The sequence below is a fragment of the Artemia franciscana genome, chromosome 10 (genome assembly GCF_032884065.1).
Source record: "Artemia franciscana chromosome 10, ASM3288406v1, whole genome shotgun sequence".
NCBI lineage: Eukaryota > Metazoa > Arthropoda > Branchiopoda > Anostraca > Artemiidae > Artemia > Artemia franciscana.
The window spans coordinates 41,687,942-41,710,058 of record NC_088872.1 but is presented as its reverse complement, the minus strand read 5'-3'; the positions used below and the strand labels follow the sequence as shown (position 1 = coordinate 41,710,058).

Genomic DNA, 22,117 nt, shown 5'->3' with positions numbered 1-22,117 from the left:
AACACCTACTATTGTAAAGTGATTGTATTTTTTGCACTCTTAAACGTTTTCAGTTAACCACCGGGAAACTTCTCTTTAGAAACCATATTACATGCTTGGTCTAGATTGATTGCTTCTAACGATGAAATGCTAAAACTGAAAACCCCCTCCCCTTTGATCGAAAGGATCTCTCAAGAAAATCTGGAAAATTTTGTGCTAAAAAGCTACTTCTTGAGGATTTGGGTACTCCCTTTCACGATAAATTAGTTTCTGACCTCCACCCTATCCCAATAGCTGGTGTGTAGTTATGCAATACTGTATAGATGTCAGTAATACTGCATGCAATATCTCGTCGCTTTGTATAAAAAGTGCACATGTCAAGAGATTGAGAAAAATTTATTAAAACAATAAAAACACAAAACAGAATATTAACAAGAGAAAAAAAATACATGACAAATACTGCATATTTCAATTAACAACTCTGTCCCTAGAGACCTTAATGAGGTTTGTTTTAGAGTGAAGGGACAAATGCAGCAACACCTCGCAGCATGACCTCTAAAATCGGAAGCACCAACTATTTGAAAAGTATTTGTTATTACATCTTAATGGAATACTTTCAATTCAAAATTTCTACTGCTAAATAGAAAATAGACGAAATTTTATCCACAAAGATTGTAAGTTCTATAGATTATATCCACCCTTCAAGATAGGACAAACGTAATTCATTATCAAAAGGTCAAATTCCATACTTTTTCTGCAATTAAAAAAAAAGAAATACAACACATTTTTAGAGAAATAGAAACTCTAAGTTTTCTTGGGATTAAAATAAGATATATGAACATGTATTATATCTACCAAGTGAATTCCATTGAATAGATGAAAAGGTAAGGTAAAGGAAGCAGCACTAGACTTAAAACCCTAGTGGCGGAGCTGGAATTTGTTTCTTGACACTTTAGCCAGGATATGAAATGTATGGGTTGCAGGCGAGTCATCCTGTGCTTTACTTACCTTCCCCATATTTTTCAGGGTGGTTTATAAATATCATTCTAGCAAAAGTGTTACATACACCCTTTGAACTACTACAGCCAAGGTATGAATATGGTTTGTCCCGGTTATTAGAGTTAGCGATGTTAACAAGTAAGGGTTTAAATCAGTTTCTGCTGCAATGCAAATGAATTTTCGAAATCCTTCAAGCCGTGTACAAAGATTAGTGCTCAACAAATTCCTCATACACAATCCGGCTAAGTATTATTCATGCCATTATTTTAAAGCGGAAAGTCATCTCACTTAATTTTAGATCAAATACCAGAGTAAAACTTTAAGAAGAAAAATAGCAGTGTATTTACGGGATAGCATTCATCAAAATAAAAATAAAGAAGGACAAACACTACTTATAAGATTAGGAGGTAAAGTAAGCAATTTCATTTGCAGCAAGTCTTAACGACAAAAACAATGATGTTTTTATATATTTGGAAGAATATGCGACTAAATGTCCAATTCTGATGGTTAGGAGGGGGATAGCAGAAATTTTCCTTAAGAGAGGGGGTTAGGGATAAACACACCGAAATTTTGTATGTAGTCATCTATTTTGAAGAAGTACTTCGTCTTAGACTTTGGAGGAGAGAGATGCGTCTTTTTTAAAAGAAACACAGAAATCACTGGTGTGTCAGCATTTTATTGCTTTCTCTTATACTGATTCTACAAAAAGAACACTTTGTAGCATAAAATATTTATCTGCGGATGTAGATCAGCAAATAAAATCTTTTTTATTCAAATAAAATAAAAACAATATATTACTTACGACTTTAGCAATATTTAGCATATTCCATGGTATATTTCCAGCTTTGCTTTTCACTATAAAATATAGTTCAAACACAGCAAATAACAAAAGCCAGCCACAAGGCAACCAAATTAGAACCGTTTTTGAAAACAGTCTGTAAAATCTGGAGTATCTGAATTCCATGTTATGTTTGCGTCCTGAAAATAAAAATGAAACAAAATAAAAGTCCACGGCAAAACACACAAAGAAGAAGAAACAGGTATGCTAACTCATGATATCAAAGCTCAAATATATGTTACTCATTTCTCATACTATTTATCTTATTCTCACCATGTTTCTTTGAAGGAAAAGAAATGATAAAAAGCCAATGACTGCATAAGTCTGTAAGTTTAACAAGGGCGTAACCAGATTTTTTTTCGGATGGGGTATATTTTTCAGAGTAGGTTTTACAAAGAAAAACACTATAAAAAACGCACCAAACGTTTGTTATTATGCATTTTTGTTGTGCTTTTACGAGTCGGACAAAATTTCAAGGCGAAGACTACAAATTTGGTACGGCCCTAGGAATTGTACTCATGATTTTCCAAGGATTCAGCAAACATTAAACAAAAGCTTTCTTATATATAATATTTGTCTGCAGTACAAAGTTTTGGACCAAAGTAAAACACGAAATAAAATAGCATTAAAAATACCTAATAACCTTATAATGTTATTTATGTAATTTTACAATTGTTATTTTACAATTTTATAGGTTATTTATAGTATTATATAACTTATGACAAAAATAACACTATAACAACAGTAATATTATAGCAAAACACCAATACTACGAAGTAACAATATTAAATAAAACGTTCTTTTATAACATTATAAAATACCAGAAAATGAAATTACTATTGAATCACCTCATAACAATCACTTATAAATCTGTGTTGATATAACGATAAATGATAAATAAAAGTCAATTTGTTATTATTTTTATTTATTTTTTATCTGTCTGTGTAGCATTAGAAGCTAACAATATTTTCAGGGATATTCACTGTAAACGTAGAACAAAGAAAAAAACGTTTGAAATTAAATAGAAAAAACATATATCCATGCAGCAAAGGATAAAACTGAGCAAATAGGCTCAGTTAATTTAAGATATTCTAAACATAAATTCATCAAGTCAAAATTAAAGACAACACTGCCTTTTAAGCTCAGACTGAACATGCAAACATCATAGATATTAGATTATTATTCAGTATACTGATGCAATAGCAGTTATGCTATAATGAACTCGACGACGCCCATAGCCACAAATATTTTCTTCTTCACAGTTAATCACAAAAAAGTTTAACGGTGAATCCCTCAAGTCGTTGGTATTGATTCCGCACACCTTTCCGTTACGTAATACTATAGGGGGTTGGTTGTTACGTAATAGGAGATTGTTTACCTAAGTAAATTCATTGAATATGAGGTAATATCGCGTGACTTGTAGAATTTATTGAGGATGACGTAATTTCGCGTGACTTGATATGCTAGAGCTCACGGGCCACTAGTCATGTGGGGAACCCCAGTTGTTACTGAGGATGATGCACGCTTGGGATTTTAAATCATACTTACGCGAGTATTTTCTTCAAGACAGTCTTCAAGATATTTTCAAGACGTTTCAAGACGTTTTTAAGACATTTTCCTTAAAAAAAAATTTCATGACGTTTCAAGACATTCCAAGACGTTTTTAAGACATTTTTCAAAATGTTTCAAGACATTTTTAAGATATGTTTCTTCAAGACGTTTTCAAAACGTTTCAAAATATTCCAAGACATTTTTAAAACATTTTTTTTCAAGACGTTTTTCCAGACGTTTCAACACATTTCAAGACGTTTTTTAAGACATAATTCTTCTAGATTTGTTTTTCTTCAAGATGTTTTCTGTTTTGAGAATTTTATCTTGTAGATTTTATTCCTCAGAATCTTTTTCGGAATATTTTTTTCCTCAGGAAACCATCACAATCTGTCATCAAAGATTTGTCGGCTGTAGTAATCGAACGTAAGACCAAAAATTTATCCAATAGAATGCTGCCTTAGACAGCTGAACCATAAAATCATTCCTAATACTATGTACTTGGGACTAGATCCTATGTGATAGGCTGTTCCCCACTTGGCTACTTCACTGTGTTTTGGCTCGGATCGATAATCTATGAATCGCCTGTCTTATATCCGCTATTCCCGAGCAAAAACCACCAGATGTTACATCCTAGTTAATTGTTTACCTATGGAAAAATCCTACCATTCAGTTCCATCCAGTGGCCGCTAGTCCATTTCATCCAACAATGCTATTGATTGTCAATCTATTACTCATACCTGGTTGTTAAATCGTTATTAATTTCCTGATACGAGCTAGACAAGGATAGGTAAAGTCTGGTATTGAAGTCAGTGAGGTGTTACGTAGCATCGGTTTTAGATCTATTATCGCGCAGATGATTTCACTAGCCAGTTATCGATCACGTATTTAAAACCGAATGAAAATAATTCATCTTTTCATTTCTTTGGAAGGTATTTCTGAGGATCCACTTTTATTCCCCATATTTGTTGTTTAGTTTTCCCCTAAACTCTATTTAAAGCGCCGGAGAGATTACTTCGGCTTGAAACAGCGAGTTCTTCTTCTACTAGCAAAAATGCTCGAATACAGAAATAAGCACTGGAAAACAGAATTAAAAATGGAAGAAACATGGAAAACGTAGGAATTAAAGTTAAGTATACACAATTCCCGGCCAGTGGCAGGCTAAAAGATGGCTTAATTGCAACAGTGAAATATATTGAAGATTCACCGTGGGACAAGCAATCTATAAAATGAAGACAAAGACTTTTATGGCAAAATTTTTATACAAAGTTTATTAATAAACAAATTTACAAACATTATGAAACACTTTACTCTTATGGCACTGAAATCAATATCATACAGGAAGAAAAGGGAAATTTTTGACTATGAAGTTGTTCAATCGAGGACTGTCTACATAAATGCTGAGAAATTTGCTGTAAGTATAGCCACAACATAAAAAAAATAGTACTGCATGAAAACCGCGGCTTTTAATCGATAAATCCGAAGCTCGCTTTCAATTTGATCTGAGAATATTTGTAATCCAACGAGAATGAATATAAACTGTATAATGTATTAAATATTTTCTCAAATAAGCCTTTTCCTTATCCCCTTCAAATTAGTGGTTTTATATAATTTAATTGTAAAATTAAAACCTGCTAAAACATACAGAAATTAACTTCTAAAAACAGGGTAGCCCCCTGCTTACATTTTAGATATGGTTCTTAACTTTTAACATCACTCCTTACTTTTAGCAAAACATCAGATCTATTACAATATCTTTTCGTCTTTAATTTTATATTTTCTTATTGTTAAAAAGCACATAGAATTTAAAACATTTTCTTGAATGAGCCTTCTCTTACTTTGTAGTGATGTGTAAAACTACGTTCTACGCTCATTAACGCTATAATATTTGATAAACAACTCTTACGTTTGGGAAGACACCTTCATTTCCGTTTTGCACTATTAATTTTAACAATGTATAGGTTTCTTAAAGGAAATGTGGTAGTGTTCAGTTATTTTTTATATCTTGGGAATTCGTAGAACAAATAATTGGGATTTAATATCATCAATATTCGTGCCATCTTAAAATAACTCTTCTGTAATAAGCAAAATTTCATATTCAATTTGCTTATACTTACTGCCAACTGCGCCCTCTACTTTATTTTAATAAAAAATAAAAAAATTACAAAATGGATATAACCTTTAGACTATTTATTTCATATTTTGCGCATCTAAAATTTATGCATCCGGGACAAGTCCCCCCTCCCCCCTAAGACAGCCACTGACAAGAACGTGGCCCACTAAAGTCCTTGGCCATAAAAGAGTTTGCTTTTTGTGCTGTGTATAAAGCCAAATTTTGCACTTATGGAACAACATAGTAAATTTTTTTGGAGGGGGGGGGGGATAAAAGACGAGATTTTGAGAGCAGTCGAAACACGTCAAAGTAAAAGCATTAGGGTAATGTGTATGACATTTATGAGCCAATACAGACAAACAATTATAAATATCGAAAGATTTATTGAGACTCTGATCCCAGCCCTCCACCCCACGCACCTGCCATTATCATCTTTAGATTCTAAAGACCAAACTACTATAATTCTCGTGGATGAATGGTAGGTTTTAGCAGTTTCAACATATGAACAAGAGAAAATGATATAAACAGAAGCAAGTGTCTAGTTTTGTGAAATCATGATATCATACTACTTTTTTTTAACAACTAAGTATTTACAAACAAACAATTATCGTATCAAAATAATTATCAGCAGCAGCAATTGCTCAAGTCATGAACATACCCTTTGAGTGCTATTACACAAATTTAACCCCTCTATATAATCCTGTTTAAAACAAGGTGCAGCTTAAAATTCACTCTGGTCTGGATACTCTCGTCAGACAATTCTAGAAAATCCAGAATGGGGTCTATTAAGGCTTGTGGTAGCACTGCTGAAGACCGTTAAAGGGAGACTGATTTAGAATTAGATTAGATTCATTCATTACAAATAAAATTATAACTTTTAGGATAACAATTAACAAGTCGCCAATGAGAGGACATAAAGTGTAATGACACTAAGTGGTTACTAGTGTAATTAAATAAGAAAAAAGTTTGTTCAACTTAAAGTAAGGAGCAACATTAAAACTTGGAATGAACAGAAATTATTACGTATATGAAGGGGGTTGCCTCCTCCTCAACACCTCGCTCTTAAGGCTTAAGTTTTTTAGTACTTTTGAAAAAAGCATCTCATTGTTCCAATTGAACGACCATTGTATTTCAGAAGTCGCTTTTAAAGAATTGGGACAAAAATTCAAACTTTAGCTGAAAAAAGCAAGGTGTTGAGGAGGAGGTGTTCGTTTTAAGTTTTAATGTTGCTCCTTACTTTCAGTTGAAAAACTCGTTTTTTTTATTTAATTTCTGATTGTTTTTTAAATAATATCAGGAAATCTGGGCCCACTTCAACTGAGAAATACCACCATCACGGACAATTCCTTTAGACAATTTAATCCCGGTGAAAATTAGCCCAAGAAAATTACCCTTAACTACTCCAGGCGTAAAATTGGGATGGAAAAGAGTAAACTAGAAATATAAAAATAATTTTGTATTGAAATATTGGCAAATTCCCCCAGCGTATAATTTCTTATGACAAGTTCAACCCCTGGAAAATTTCCTCCCATGGGAAGTTCCTCCGTAAAAAAAAAAACCTAGCAGAAAATCTGTCTTCTCATCCTAAAATGTATGCATGCAAATCCCAACAACAAATGCCATTCGTAAGCAATGGGCAATTTTATAACTTAAAGATCTTTCCCCTGGGGCTCTAGGGGGGTCATGTTATATCCAAAGGCATAATTATTTGGCTTTTTAAATATTGTGAACAAAATAGCTATCTCAAAATTTTAATTGGACGATTCAGGGGGAATGGGGTGGGGAAGGGGGCCTAGTTGCCCTCCAATCCTTTTGATTAATTAAATAGGGCAATAAAATTTTAATTTGAGTTTGAATGAGCCCTCTTGTGATATTTTAGGCCCATTGGGTTGATACGATCACCCCTAGAAAAAAAAATAAAAAATAAACACGCATCCGTGATATTTCTTCTGGCAAAAAATACAAAATTCCATTTTGCAGATAAAAGCTTGAAACCTCTACAGTAGGATTCTCTGATACACGGAGTCTGACGGTGTGATTTTCATTAATATTCTGACTTTTAGGGGGTGTTTTCCCCTTTTTCTAAAATAAGGCACATTTTCTGAGGCTCGTAACCTTTGATGGGTAAGACTAAACTTAATGAAACTGATATGTTTGAAATCAGCATAAAAATACAATTCTTTTGATATATCTATTGATATCAAATTTCGTTTTTGTAGAGTTTTAATTACTATTGAGCGGCGTCACTCCTTAGGACCACGCACTGCTTAATAAAAGATTTCATTTATGTTCTTGCTAGGAGGAGGGGGGGGGTAATTTTTAAGTCAAATATTATCAGGAAAAAATCAAGATGATACACATTCATAAAGGCAAGGAAAAATCAAATACCAACAATCAATACTAATAATTAAACACTCGTTTAGCAAAATACAATTGAATTAAATAACATACGAAGTTCAAATAAATCAAAAACAAAATCTGCTGTACCTCCCATCCCTAAACTGCGGCCTTACCTGCAGCAAAACCTATTTAATCTTTTTCTAACCAACTTCTGGGGTTCTGCCTTCTTAGCCCTGCCTGGGAGGGTATTTCATACACGCTGGCTGCCATATTTTCGGGAATCAATGATTGTTTTCGGCAAGCGGATCTACTCATCTTCTTATTAGTAACTTTTTCTTCATTTAACACTGTTTTTGAAAGCTATTTGGATGAATAAGCACTCTGAACCGCTGGGCTGCATGGACCATGTTCATCATGAAAATGCGTTCTTAGGATTTTTTGTGACTGTTTACTGTTAAAATAAACTATGTTGTAATTATATGTATGTAATTATAATTATAGGGCTGCGGAGGGTTCCAGAGGCACACGGAAGTGTTTAATACCTTCTGTTAGGTTCCCAAAGAGCGCTGGATATCAAAATGCGTTTTCGAATGAGCTCTCTACTAAGTCTACGATTTTGGCCTTCCACTTAGATGAGTGAGCATGTATGTTAAATTTCTTAGTGGAAAAGCAAGGTTCTAGCTTTGACCATCAGGCTTTCAGTGTTGCCCCGTCAGCTACTCACTATCTCTGCCATGCTAATTAACATTCCTGAAAAAAGAACAGTGCACAAACCTAAGAATCAGCGCAAAAATGTGTAGAAAGTAGGTTAGGCTGATAAAGGGAAGCACACAATTAAGGAAAATTTGGAATGGTCGTTCTTTTGATCAATGAGGTGGTGATAGCTGTAGCAGTTGCAGCCCATCCCTACATCTTGAAAAATTGTGCCACAGCTATAAAACTGAACATGCTGGTATTATCAAGATGTATGTCGATTATGATGTCTCCTAAATTCCAAGACGTGTTTAGTAGGGTCATAAGCGTGAAGAGGAATATAATTTTTAGTATAGTACGATAGACTCTTAATCTAAAGAAGAGCTTGATCTTGTAATCCTATTCAATGTTATTGAAAATTGCTATATCAGATTATAGCCTATTCTGAGGGAAGCTGTCAATTGCAAGACCTAAGCAGTAACTTAACTGCCAAGGAATTAGGTATTTTGCAAGAGACTGAAACTGAATTTTCGTTTACAATCTTTTAAAACCATTAGATAAAATAACAGACAATTTTCGGAAAAAGTTTGTCATTATAGTAGTAACTTAATGACAATTTCCTCACATTATAATTATTTTGTATAGTAATGCTATTTTGAAAATAGTGATTAAATATGTCATCAAACTCAGCTTAACTGAAAACCCTAGAAGAGAGGTCTTCAGCTCTTACCTGTAATTAAATAAAAAAAACAAGTTTTTTTAACTGAAAGTAAGCAACGATATTAAAACTTAAAACGAACAGAAATTACTCCGTATATGAAAGGGGCTGTTCCCTCCTCAACGCCCCAGTCTTTACGCTATCAAACTTTAACTCTTTCTCTCAACTCCACTTTTTAAAACAGTAAAAAACTTAAGCATAAAGAGCAGGGCGTTGAGGATAGAACGGTCCCTGTCGTATGCGGAGTAATTTTTGTTCGTTTTAAGTTTTAATGTCGTTCCTTACTTTCAGTTAAAAAAAAAACTTGTTATTTTTTATTTAATTTCTGAACATTTTTGAATTAATGCATATTTTGATTTTGGCTCTCCGCACATGAATAATTAAAATGAAATTTGTACATTTTTTTTTTTTGGCTAAATGGTTTTCTTTTGGTTTTCATCGGAAGATCTTGAGAAAAAAGAGGTGGGGGAGGAGGCCTAGTTGCCTTCCAATCTTTTAGTTACTTAAAAAGGCAACTAGAACTTTTAATTTTTTACGAACGTTTTTATTAGTAAAAAATACTCGTAACTTACTAATTAACTTACGTAACGAATTTCTATAATCGTATATTTTTATTCCGTATATGAGGGGGTTTCCCCTCTTGTTAATATCTCGCTCTTTACACTAAAGCTTAAATTTTGTCCTAATTATTTAAGTATGACCCCTGAATCACAAAGGCCGTAGAATAAATAGCCGAAATTATTAAAATTACTTTAGCGTAAAGAGCGAGGTATTTAGGAGGAGATGAACCCCTCATATATTTAATAATTTTTGTTCGCTTTAAGTTTTAATTTTACTCCTTACTTTCAGTTGAAATTTTTTTTTCATATTTATTTTTTCGTTGTTTTTGTTTTAAATAATACTAGAAAATCCTGTGCCCCCTTCATGGAAATTCTCTTACCCGATGAGAAATTCCTCCATGGAAAGATCCTCCCACGTAAACACCTCCCCTCAACCCCCCCCCCCCCCCCACTCAAACAAAAAAATCCCCCTGGAAATGTATGTATACTTCCCAATAACCATTACTACATGTAAACAATGGTCAAAATTTGTAACTTGCGGCCCCTCTCCCGGGGACTATGAGGGAGTAAGTCGTCCCCGAGGACACAGTTATTAGTTTTTTAGACTATGCTGAACAAAATGGCCATCTCGAAATTTTGATCCGTTGATTTTGGGAAAGAATGAGTGTGGGAGGGGGTCTAGGTGCCCTGCAGTTTTTGGTCACATAAAAAGGGCACTAGAACTTTTAATTTACATTAGAATGAGCTCTCTCGCGAAATTCTAGGACCACTGGATCGATACGATCACCCCTGGGGAAAAGATATAACAAAACAACAAATAAACACGCACCCGTGATCGGTCTTCTGGCAAAAAATGTGAAATTCCATACTTTTGTAGTTAGGAGATTGAAACCTCTACAGTAGAGTTCTCTGATACACTGAATACGATGATGTGATTTTTGTTAAGATGCAATTACTTTTAAGGGGTGTTTTCCCCTCTTTTCAAAAATAAGGCAATTTGCTCAGGCTCGTAACTTTTGATGGTAAAGACTAAATTCGTGAAACTCTTATATTTAAAATCAGCCTAAAAATCTGATTCTTTTGATGTATCTATTAGCATCAAAATGATTCTAGTTTTTTTAGAGTTTCGTTTACTATTTAACCGGCTCGCTCCCTACTACAGTTCGTTACCACGAACCGTTTGAAAATACGGAATATTGATTAATTCTAAGAATGATGGTCATGGGTTTACGTGTTTTTCCAGGGATAATTGTGCCATTGCAGTGGCCGTATGAAATCGGGAAATTACTCGTTCAAATAAACTTATAAGTTTTATTTTCCTTTTCAAGTTATAAAAGATATCCCACCTTAGCCAAATGCTGTCTGTACCAAGCAATAACAATTTTGCGTAATATGTAGCGTAATCATACAAGATGGTGTATTCCGCCCTAAACATATATGCAGCCACACAAAAAGGAACCGTTGTTATAAATCTTCTCTGCAATAGCATTACTGGATACTCAGAATTCTAAAACTACACACCGGCTATCTTGGAGGTTAGATCAGTGAATATTTTAGTGAAGAACTAAGGAAGAGGTATAAGATATTTGCTTGCAAAGTACATTTGATTATCCATCTTATTAGGAATATAGAGGGAGACTAAACCCTTTGCATCCATTACTTGAAGGAGTAAAGTTAGCTCTAGCGTTCAATTTGGGTCAAGGGTGGTGTACGGGGTAGTTTTCTCATAGTCATGAAATTTATGGTGTAAATTAAATATATATAAATGAGCCTTTATTCTAGAATCGTTTCTTTGCAAAAGTAAAAACGATAGTGCTAAGAGCTGAATGTGATATCAAGAACGGACACAGAGTAAATATAACTTGTTAGTTGTTTTAGTGTAATTAAACCAAAGAACAGCTGTTACCTCATCGATTAACAAATACTTCCATCTATTTTCAGACGAGAAAACTTATTTGGCATGGTAATAGTATGGAGGTAATACCTTTTCCCATTAAAGAAGAAGGTGTCTGGCAACCATATTCCATCTAGTTTTTTAATGCTCAAACTCAACTCATCTATTTCACTCTCAAACGTAAGACGGGCATCATGCCAGGCCTGTCGAAAATAACATTCCATGGAATACTCCTTGAATAAAAAAAGTAAGTTTAGAGCATTCTTTTCTAGACAAAACTACAGAAAGCACAATTGAAAAAAGGGATTATCCTAGGCCCTGAAATTTGACAAAATGAGAAAGAAATGAGAATTTGATGAATTTGGGAAATACTACTACTACTACTAATAACTCACTGCAGCACCAAGCCGCCTGAGGCCAACACAGCTACGCACGCTCCTCCTCCAACCTAATCTATTTAAAGCCTCCCTCTTTACACCCTCCCAGGAAGTTCCCATTTCCTTTAAATCCTTATTTATGACATCCTCCCAACCCAGACAAGGACGACCTGCTTTCCGTGTAGCCCCAGACGGTTGGCCAAAAAGGACAATCTTCGGTAATCTGTCATCCTTCATCCGTAGAACGTGGCCTAGCCATCTCAACCTTTCTTTCATTATAGCCCTAGAAAGCGGGATTGAACCACACTTTTCGTACAACCTACTGTTTGAAATACGGTCAGTCAGCCGGGTACCCAGAACAATCCGTAGGCAATTTCTCTGGAAAACATCTAGTAAATTTTCATCTGCTTTTCGGAGTGTCCATGCTTCAGAGCCATATTTGACCACTGTCATCACTGTAGCTTCCAATATTCTAATCTTGGTTTGTAAGAGTTTAATTATATTCCATTCTGTCTATATTACTGATAAAATGTAATAATTAAACATGATTTAATATTTAGTGGATAGTTTAACATCAATATCTACATATTTGTTATTATCTTTCCATTTTCCTTAAACAGCCTTTAAAACCATACCTTTATCCAATTTTTTTAATTTATTTTCAAAATCAGCTGCTTTAGAATCAAAACGCTTAGTTGCAAATAGATTAACCATTTCACCTTTAAAATCAATAGTGATAACGATTTTCTTTCGATATTTAGTTGTAATACATTTTATTGCTTTAATTGTATATTCCATTTGTTCGGATTATATTTATTTTCAATTTTCAGTTCGCTTAAGAGTTTCTCCATTTATTAGCAAATAGTTTTATTAAACAAACTTCTAAATTTAAAATAAATTATCTTAAAATATAATTTACAATCAATGGCTTCCATGATTGCTTTTCTTTCTGAAAATATAAAACAGTAAATTTTGTCTGGATTAGCAGGTACTTAATATAATAAAAGTTAATTTTCTATATCAGCAGCTGATATATTTTGATAAATATTCGATATATGCTTTGAAACATCAAAACAAAATAAAGGATATACTGTTTTAAAATCATTATAACTTACAATTGTTCCACTATCAGCATTTTTATGTTTATATCCTAACTGTAAAAATCGTTGGTAATCACCAGAGAAATCTTCATTAGCATCACTGAAATCACCTTTCAAATATTCTTATGGATATTTATATCCATTTATTCTCACTTCGTTTCTATTGCTGTTCATATGGTAAAATACCATATTTTTTGCGTATAACTGTTATCTTTTTCAGATTTCTGTAACGCAACAACAATTTTAGTTTGTACTATAGCGTTCACTGACTACCCTTCATGTTATTTCTGTATCCGTTTTAATATCAGTTTCATAGTTATTACAAACTTCGCATCTGAATTCAAATCAGATGCCCTTTCCTAATCCAGATCTTAATTGTTCCATCATCTTCATTAATCCAGCTTCTAATTGAGTCAAGATGGGTAAACTGGGATTTAATACTGGTAACATCCATTATAAATGAATTACATCTACTTTAAAATTTTGAGCTCTAGATTTTATAATAATATTGAAAAAATCGTTTCTTTTTAATATAATTTGATGTATCGGTTACAGTAACCTTTTTACATCGGATACGATAAATCTTCGTTTATTGCAGATTTAAATTAATAAAAAAATTTAAATTATTCAACATATTAATAAACACTAGCAGATTTCCACGTTCTCAAGAAAGTCTCAAGAGTGGTAAATAGTAAGCAATAAAATTCCCCAGGCATGACTACTTTTAAGATTTGAGATTTTTTAAGTAAAATCAGCTCATAATAAATGGCAGAAACTGCAGAAGTGATTAGAATTTGTTTACAATGAAGATCCGAATTTGCCAAGAAAAAAAATAAACCATCGCGTTGCACAATTCATGAATTACGCGCAGCATCAAAACTATTTGATATAAAAGCTGTTGGCAGAAAATATGAACTATAAGATAAAATAAATAATCATCTTAATAATAAAATATTATCAGTCGAGATGATAGGAAACCCTACACATTTAGTATGAATCCAGATTTAAAAACAGGCTTAGAAAATTAAATAATAGAAAAGGATAAAACCTTTTCAGATATACGTGATCAATTTAACACTATGAAAAATTAAGATATTATTGAACTTACAAATTTTAAAAAAATCAAAACAGATTCCAACTGCTGGAAATTATAACGAAGTGAAAAATAAAGTAAAAGGTTATTTTGATAAACAAGTTGTGATTAATAAGAAAGTGAATAAGGATGCTCCAAAACTCATTAGAGATTTCAGCGGTAAAAACATGCTAAAAAGATAGAAATATTGACATTTCGAATGTTTTTGTACACATGAAAAAACAAGAGAAGTTCCAGATTTCCCAGAGTATTTTTTTTTAAAGAAGAAGAACACGATAATAATCCATGTATTCAATGGATTAGAGACAATTTCCTTACAGTTAGTATTTCAATGAATGCAAATGTTGCTGGTTTGGACTACTTTTTGACCGTGTTGTTAGAGATTTAAAATATAGAATGAATGATAGAGATAGTTGTAGAGTTAAATTTACAACAGGTACAATGTTTTATTCTCAGAGGGATAATGAAGAACTCGACCCTATCCATTATCAGAGCTATTCCTGGATTTTATATAAAAATAGCGACATCGAATAGATCCATTTAACTAGTAATCACAGGAATATACCAACATTAGTCATAGAGAATACAGACAGATCAGGGTTACAATTTGAAATAGTCGATGGAATGGACTATCGAATGACAAGACTACCAAATTATGTGGGAGGTACTCATAAAGAATTGACTGAATTTATAAAATATAGAAAAGCTTGCATAAATATAACAAATAATGATAATAAATATTTTTTTTGTTGGTGAATACTCACTTATCTTCATCCAGCTAAAAGTCATGTATACAGACTATCAAACTATCAAAAACATGACAATGAGTTTAACTTTAAAGGGATTGTGAATTTCCCAATGGATTTTCAAAATATTTGTAAATTTGAAAACAAATGTAATATTAAAATGTGTTCATTTGAAATAAATAAAAATAAAATGGAGACAGCTCATATAAATAAAACTAAGATCAATGGTAAAACTGCTACACATAAGATTAGTTCACTCTATTTTGATAATCATTATGTTTTAATTAAAGATATAAGTATATCACTTGCATCTCAAATAGCTAAAAATGGGCATAGATTTCGTCGATTTACATCTTGCGGAAGAAACTTTAATGAACAACAAAGTATAATAAAAAGAAAACTGTGAAAATCCTGACATCATTGTGCCAAAACTAGGATCAAAAATACATTCTTAAAATATGGCTAAGCAAATGAAAGCAGTCTAGTGTATTATGGCCGATTTTGAATCGTATAATGAAGAATTTAATCAAAAAAGGTAAAAACACAATTAAAGTAGCAAAGCAAAAGCCATTTGCTTATGGATTCCATGTATGTTGTTCTTTTGACGCATCACAAAATAAATATTCTGAATACTTTGGTGAAGATGCTAGTGGGAATTTTTTAACTACCATAACAGAAGTGTGCAAAGGAATAGCCAAGGAGTATGGAAATAGACAGAGAGAACATGGTTATGCACAAAAACAAGTAAAAGAAAAATTAAATAATAAAACTAATAAAAGCTGTGATATTTGAGAAAAAGAAATAATAGATAATAATTTTCACTTAGATCACGACCATTTGATCGGTAATATACGTGGATTTACTCATGTTTAATGTAATAAAAACTTTATAATTCCTAAACATATCCCTATAGTATTGCATAATCACTCAAAATATGACTTTCATTTATTTCTTAGAGAAGCAGTACCTGATAACGGTATTTTTAATTCAGCGGAGAGTTTTATGTTGTTTTACAAAACAAGTACTGTTAATGAAACCCAATAGGATATGCGTTTCATAGATAAACCCTGTTTTATGGCTTCATCGCTACATAGACCTTCTAAGAATTTAGCTAAATGTGAGTGTAAAGTAAATTTCAATTGTTTAAGAAATTTTTTTAAGTCAACTTCTGATATATTTCAAAATACTGAAGAATTCAAAGAAATAATAGAGAAAGGGATTTATCCCTACGAATATATTGATAGCTATGAAAAAATATATGATAAAAAATACCCTTACATAGACACGTTTTATTCCAGACTAACAAGGAAAAATATTTCTGAAGAAGAATATATAAGAGCAAAGTCTATTTGGAAATTATTTAAATGTAAAACACTATTAGATTTCACTAAATTATATCTAAAAAGTGATGTTTAATTTTATCAGATGTTGTTGAAACTTTTTGAAATACGTCTTTAAATAATTATAAACTAGATCCACTACAATTCTTCTCAACATCAGGATTAACATGGAAAGTTTTTTCCAAAAACTCTACGATGAAATTCCATTATTTTCTGACGAAAATATGTATACCTTTATTGAAAAAGGAATAAGAGGAGATGTATCTGAATCTATAAAAAGATATGCCGAAGCAAATAATAAATATATGAAAAAGTTTAATAAAACACAATTTTCAAATTATTTAATGTATTTAGATGCTGAAAATTTGTATTTTTGGGCAATGTCACAAAATTTACCTAAAAAAGACTTTAAATTTATTAAAATACCCGACCTTTTAAAAGAAAACAATTCTTTCGATCACTACCAACAATTAAAGCAACATGTTCAATAAGAAATGGATAAGGATAATGTGTGAGCAATTTATGAAATCGATTTAGAATACTCATTGCAATTTCATGCCCTACATAAGGATTTACCTCTTGCTTCCGATCATTATGAATTTGTTAAATATTATGAGTATTATGTTGTTATCAATAAAAATTGAAAATTTTATCTAAAGCATGATTTAGTACTAAGAAAAGTCCAAACGATAATAGCACTCAGAGAAGCAGATTATTTAAAAGGTTATATCAATCATAGACTACGTCAAGAAGGAACAAATGATTTTGAAAAAGATTTCTTTAAACTTATGAATAATGTATGATTTGCAAAGACTATGGAAAATGTAAGAAAAAAAGCAAATATTAAAATAATTACTTGTGATGAACAAAGACAAAAATCGTTAAAAAACTAAAATTTAGATCTGAAATTTTATTTAGCGATATATTTTCAGTAGCTAGGATGGCTAAATCAAAAATAAGATTAGATAAATCTATTTACATTGGATTTGCTGTTGTAGAATTATCTAAGTTACCTATTTATGAATTTCATTATGAAAATATGAAACTTAAATATGGTGAGGCTTTAGATTTATTCTAAATGTATACTGACAGTTTTATCTATGATATAAGAACTGAAGACTTTTATTCAGATATAAAGCATGATTTAACTTGATGCTTCAGAACATAAGGTTGATAATTCCTATAAATTTCCTCAATTAAATAAAAAAAGTCATAAGACAAATGAAGGATAAGATGAACGGTAAGATATTATCTGAGTTTTTTTGTTTAAGACCTAAAGTATATGCCTATCTAATTGATGGTGGCGTTGACAACCAAGCAAAGAAAAATCCTTAATGTATGAAAACTAATATCGTAAAGGATAAAAAACATTGCAAAACTATAAGGATGTACTATTCGGAAAGGTGGAAAGATTATCAGAAACTCAGTATAATTAAAGAGCCAATAGACATATAATGTTCTTAGAATAACAAAATAAAAAAGATCTAGACCCTAAAGCCACTAAAAGAAAGCTTTTGAAAAATAAGGTAAAGACGGTAACATGGGGATTTAATCCCTTGAATCTATAAGCGAGTTAAAGTATTATTAAGCTTATCTAAGGTATTGTCGTTCAACATTATTCGAGTTAAGTTCATTCAAGTTCACTTAGCTTTTTGGGCCATGTTAAGTAAACCTAAATGAACCTAACTTGAATGCAGTTATGTAAAAAATGTAGAGATTTAGGCTAGTTGCAGGTAGCCAGATGAAGGTAACGAAAGTCAGGCTACTATCTAAAATTATATCCGAATCGATGGCAGCCCTTGGGGTAGTAAAAAATCACCATCAAAGACTGCAATTGAGTAGATGATAGCAGTAGAGATTCTAATATGAACATGTTAATAAGCCTTTCAGGTCTGAATCTTGATAATTTCGCACTTCATATGTCTCTAACTTTAAACACTTTAGAACGCTAAGCGAACCTAAATAAACCTAACTAGAATGTAGCTATCAAACATCCGGCTCAATAGTAACCAAAACTCTAAAAAATTGAATTTTGATATCAATAGCTAGATCAAAAGAATTGCATTTTATTGCTGATTTCAAATATATAAGTTTTATCAAGTTTAGTCTTACCCATCAAAAGTTACGAGCCTGAGAAAACTTGCCTTATTTAGGAAAATAGGAGGAAACACCCCCTAAAAGTCGTAGGATCTTAATGAAAACGACACCATCAGATTCAGCGTATCAGAGAACTCTACAGTAGAAGTTTCAAGCTCCTATCTACAAAAATGTGGAATTTTTTATTTTTTGCCAGAAGACAAATCACGGGTGCGTGTTTATTTGTTTGTTTGTGTTTTTTTTCTTTTCCCTAGGGGTCATCGTATCGACCAAGTGGTCCTAGATTGTCGCAAGAGGGCTCATTCTAACGGAAATGAAAAGTTCTAGTGCCCTTTTTAAGTGACCAAAAAAATTGGAGTGCACCTAGGCCCCCTCCCACGCTCATTTTTCCCCAAAGTCAACGGATCAAAATATTGAGATAGCCATTTTGTTCAACATAGTCGAAAACCATAATAACTATGTCTTTGGGGATGACTTACTCCCCCACAGTCCCTGGGGGAGGGGCTGCAAGTTACAAACTTCAACCAGTGTTTACATTTAATAATGGCTATTGGGAAGTGTACAGACGTTTTCAGGGGGATTTTTTTGGTTTTTGGGGGTAGGTTTGAGGGGAGGGGTCTATGTGGGAGGATCTTTCCTTGGAGAAATATGTCATGGGGGAAGAAAAATTCAATGAAAAGGGTGCAGGGCGCAGGACGAATCTGGTCACGTTAGAAAAAAACGTCAAATTCAGAGCTTAATATACAATGCTGGGTTTTCGGGGCCTCTCTATTATGGAGTATAATTTGAAAATAACACAACTATACGAGCGATAAAACATATATACCACAACCATAACTCAACTAACGAAAGAACTGCTAAGAGATAACACAACTATAAAGCAAAAACAGGTGAAAACTAAAGGGAAAATAAACGAACTAAGAGGTGGAAGGGGCCCAGAGAAAAAATATAATCCTTTTCTAATTTTGAGCCTAACTTCCGCAAAGGAGTAATAATGTCAGAAGCCCCAAAATACCGAATTATTTTCTTTTCGAAAAGTTCGTGGTAAGGAACTGTAGTAAGGAGAGACCCGGCTCAATAGTAAACGAAACTCTAAAAAACGGAATGTTGATGCTAAAAGATACATCAAAAGAATCGAATTGTCATGCTGATTCTAGATATATAAGTTTCGTCAAATTTAATCTTTGTCATCAAAAGTTACGAGCCTGAGAAAATTTGCCTTATTTTCGAAAATTGGGGGAAACACCCCCTAAAAGTCATAGAATCTTAACGAAAGTCACACCATCATGTTCAGCGTATAAAAGAACCCTATAGCAAAAATTTCAAGCTCCTATCTACAAAAATGTGGAATTTCGTATTTTTTGCCAGAAGACAAATCACGGGTGCGTGTTTATTTTTTTGTTTTTTTTTTCCCACAGTGGTCATCGTATCGACCAAGTGGTCCAAGAATCTCGCAAGAGGGCTCATTCTAACGGAAATGAAAAGTTCTAGTGCCCTTTTTAAGTGACCAAAAAAATTGGAGGGCACCCAGGCCCCCTCCCACGCTCATTTTTTTCCCAAAATCAACGGATCCAAATTTTGAGATAGCCATTTTGTTCCGCATAGTCGAAAACCATATTAACTATGTCTTTGGAATGACTCATTCCCCCACAGTCCCTAGGGGAGGGGCTGCAAGTTACAAACTTTGTCAAGTGTTTACATTTTCAGGGGGATATTTTTGGTTTGGGGTGGGGTTGAGGGGAGGAGGCTAAGTGGGAGGATCTTCTCTTGGAGGAACATGTCATGGGGGAAGAGATATTCAATGAAAAGGGCACGGGGTTTTCTAGCATTACTTTAAAAAAAAACAATGAAAACTTAAACACGAAAAAGTTTTTCAACTGAAAGTAAAGAGTAGCATTAAAACTTAAAACTGACAGAGATTATTACGCATATGAGGGGTTTAAAGAATACTTTAGCATAAAGAGCGAGGTATTTAGGAGGAGATAAATACCTTGCTCTTTATGCTAAGTGTTTTTAGTAATTTCAACTATTTATTCCACGGCCTTTCTGATTCAGGGTTCATTCTTAAAGAATTGGGACAAAACTTAAGATTTAGTGTAAAAGGCGAGGTATTAACGAGGGGACAAACCCCCTCATATACATAATAAAAAATATAAGAGCATAAAAGTTTGTTACGTAAGTTAATTCTTAAGTTACGTATATTTTTTACTAATAAAAACTTTCGTTAAAAATTAAAAGCTCTAGTTGCCTTTTTAAGTAACCGAAAAATTGGAGGGCAACTAGGCCTCCTTCCCCACCCCTTATTTCTCAAAATCCTCTGATCAAAACTAAGAGAAAGCCGTTTAATCAGAAAAAAAATAATATGCAAATTTCATTTTACTAATTAATGTGCGGAGGGCCAAAATCAAAAATGCATTAATTCAAAAACGTTCAGAAATTAAATAAAAAAACTAGTTTTTTAAACTGAAAGTAAGGAGCGATATTAAAACTTAAAACGGACAGAAATTACTCCGTATATGAAATGGGTTGTCCCCTCCGCAATCCCTCGCTCTTTACGCTAAAGTTTTTAATTGTTTTAAAAAGTAGAATTGTGGCAAAGAATCAAACTTTAGCGTAAAGAGCAAGAGATTGCGGAGGGGACAACCCATTTCATATACGGAGTAATTTCTGTCCGTTTTAAGTTTTAATATCGCTCCTTACTTTCAGTTTAAAAAACTAGTTTTTTTATTTAATTTGATAAAAGGCACGATTGTAGGTTTGCTGCAGGCACCCGGTTGGAGGTAAAAATTATGTTGTGCAATCATTTATATGTAAACAGGAATAGATGCCTGCACTTGGGGTAGTAAACAAATATCACTATCTATGACCAATAATGAATGGATCGCAACAGTAGAGATTATAATATTAACCTGTTAATAATTCCCTTCAGGTCTGAATCTCGATAAATTTCCCAATTCGTGTCGTCGTCTATTACTGAAAAAGAAGGGATGGCAGCAGTAGTAGGAATGTAACCGAATGAAATATTTGAAAATCCTGTAATTCACGCTCATGTGTTTGGCTTTGAACAAAAATTCAAAGTAGTGAGACTTCAAAAGATTTTTTTTGTGTTTTTCCGCTTGATTCATTTTTAATCGGCTCTCACATTGCTGATTACAAACAAACTAGCCCACAAAATTAATTTGTTCACCTTTAACAAAAAACAATAAATAATGATCGGCATACATATACCACTCTCATTTTCGCATTCGAAAATAAACAAAAAAACTACTTGCTAGCTTAAAAATCAATTATATCTTGAATAAATGTTGAGCATAAGCTAAACACTTCTATTCTTTGGAAAATTCAGAACTGAAGTGTGACTTTTTACTCTTCTTCGGAAGAATTCTGAACAGAAATAGGTGCCTGCAATTGGGGTAGTAAAAATATTGCCTTCTATGACTGTAAATTAATAGATGGCAGCAGTAGAGATTTTAATAAAAGCAAGTTAATAATCTTTTCAGGTCCGAATCTTGATAAGTTTCCACTTCTTATGTTTCTAACTCTAAACACTTGAGTTAGTCAAAACGTGTTGTCATCTGTGACTGAAAATGAATGGATGGCAAAAGTAGTAATGTAACCGAATGAAACATTTGAAAAATCCGGTTACTAAAGCTCATATGTCTCTGACTTTGAAAAAAATCCA

The 22,117-nt window shown here is 32.8% G+C and overlaps 1 protein-coding gene across 2 annotated transcripts in view; it reads left to right on the top strand.

Moving 5' to 3' along the window:
• LOC136032205 (neuralized-like protein 4) overlaps positions 1 to 22,117 on the top strand; it is a 74,345-nt gene that overhangs the window by 41,104 nt on the left and 11,124 nt on the right. For both annotated transcript variants that reach the window (XM_065712412.1, XM_065712410.1), the window contains one exon: positions 11,730 to 11,929. Coding sequence is in view for 1 of the 2 variants with exons in the window: in XM_065712410.1 (XP_065568482.1) it covers positions 11,905 to 11,929 (25 nt within the window). In the remaining variant the exon portion in view is untranslated. Of the gene's footprint in view, positions 1 to 11,729; positions 11,930 to 22,117 lie in introns of those variants that run through there.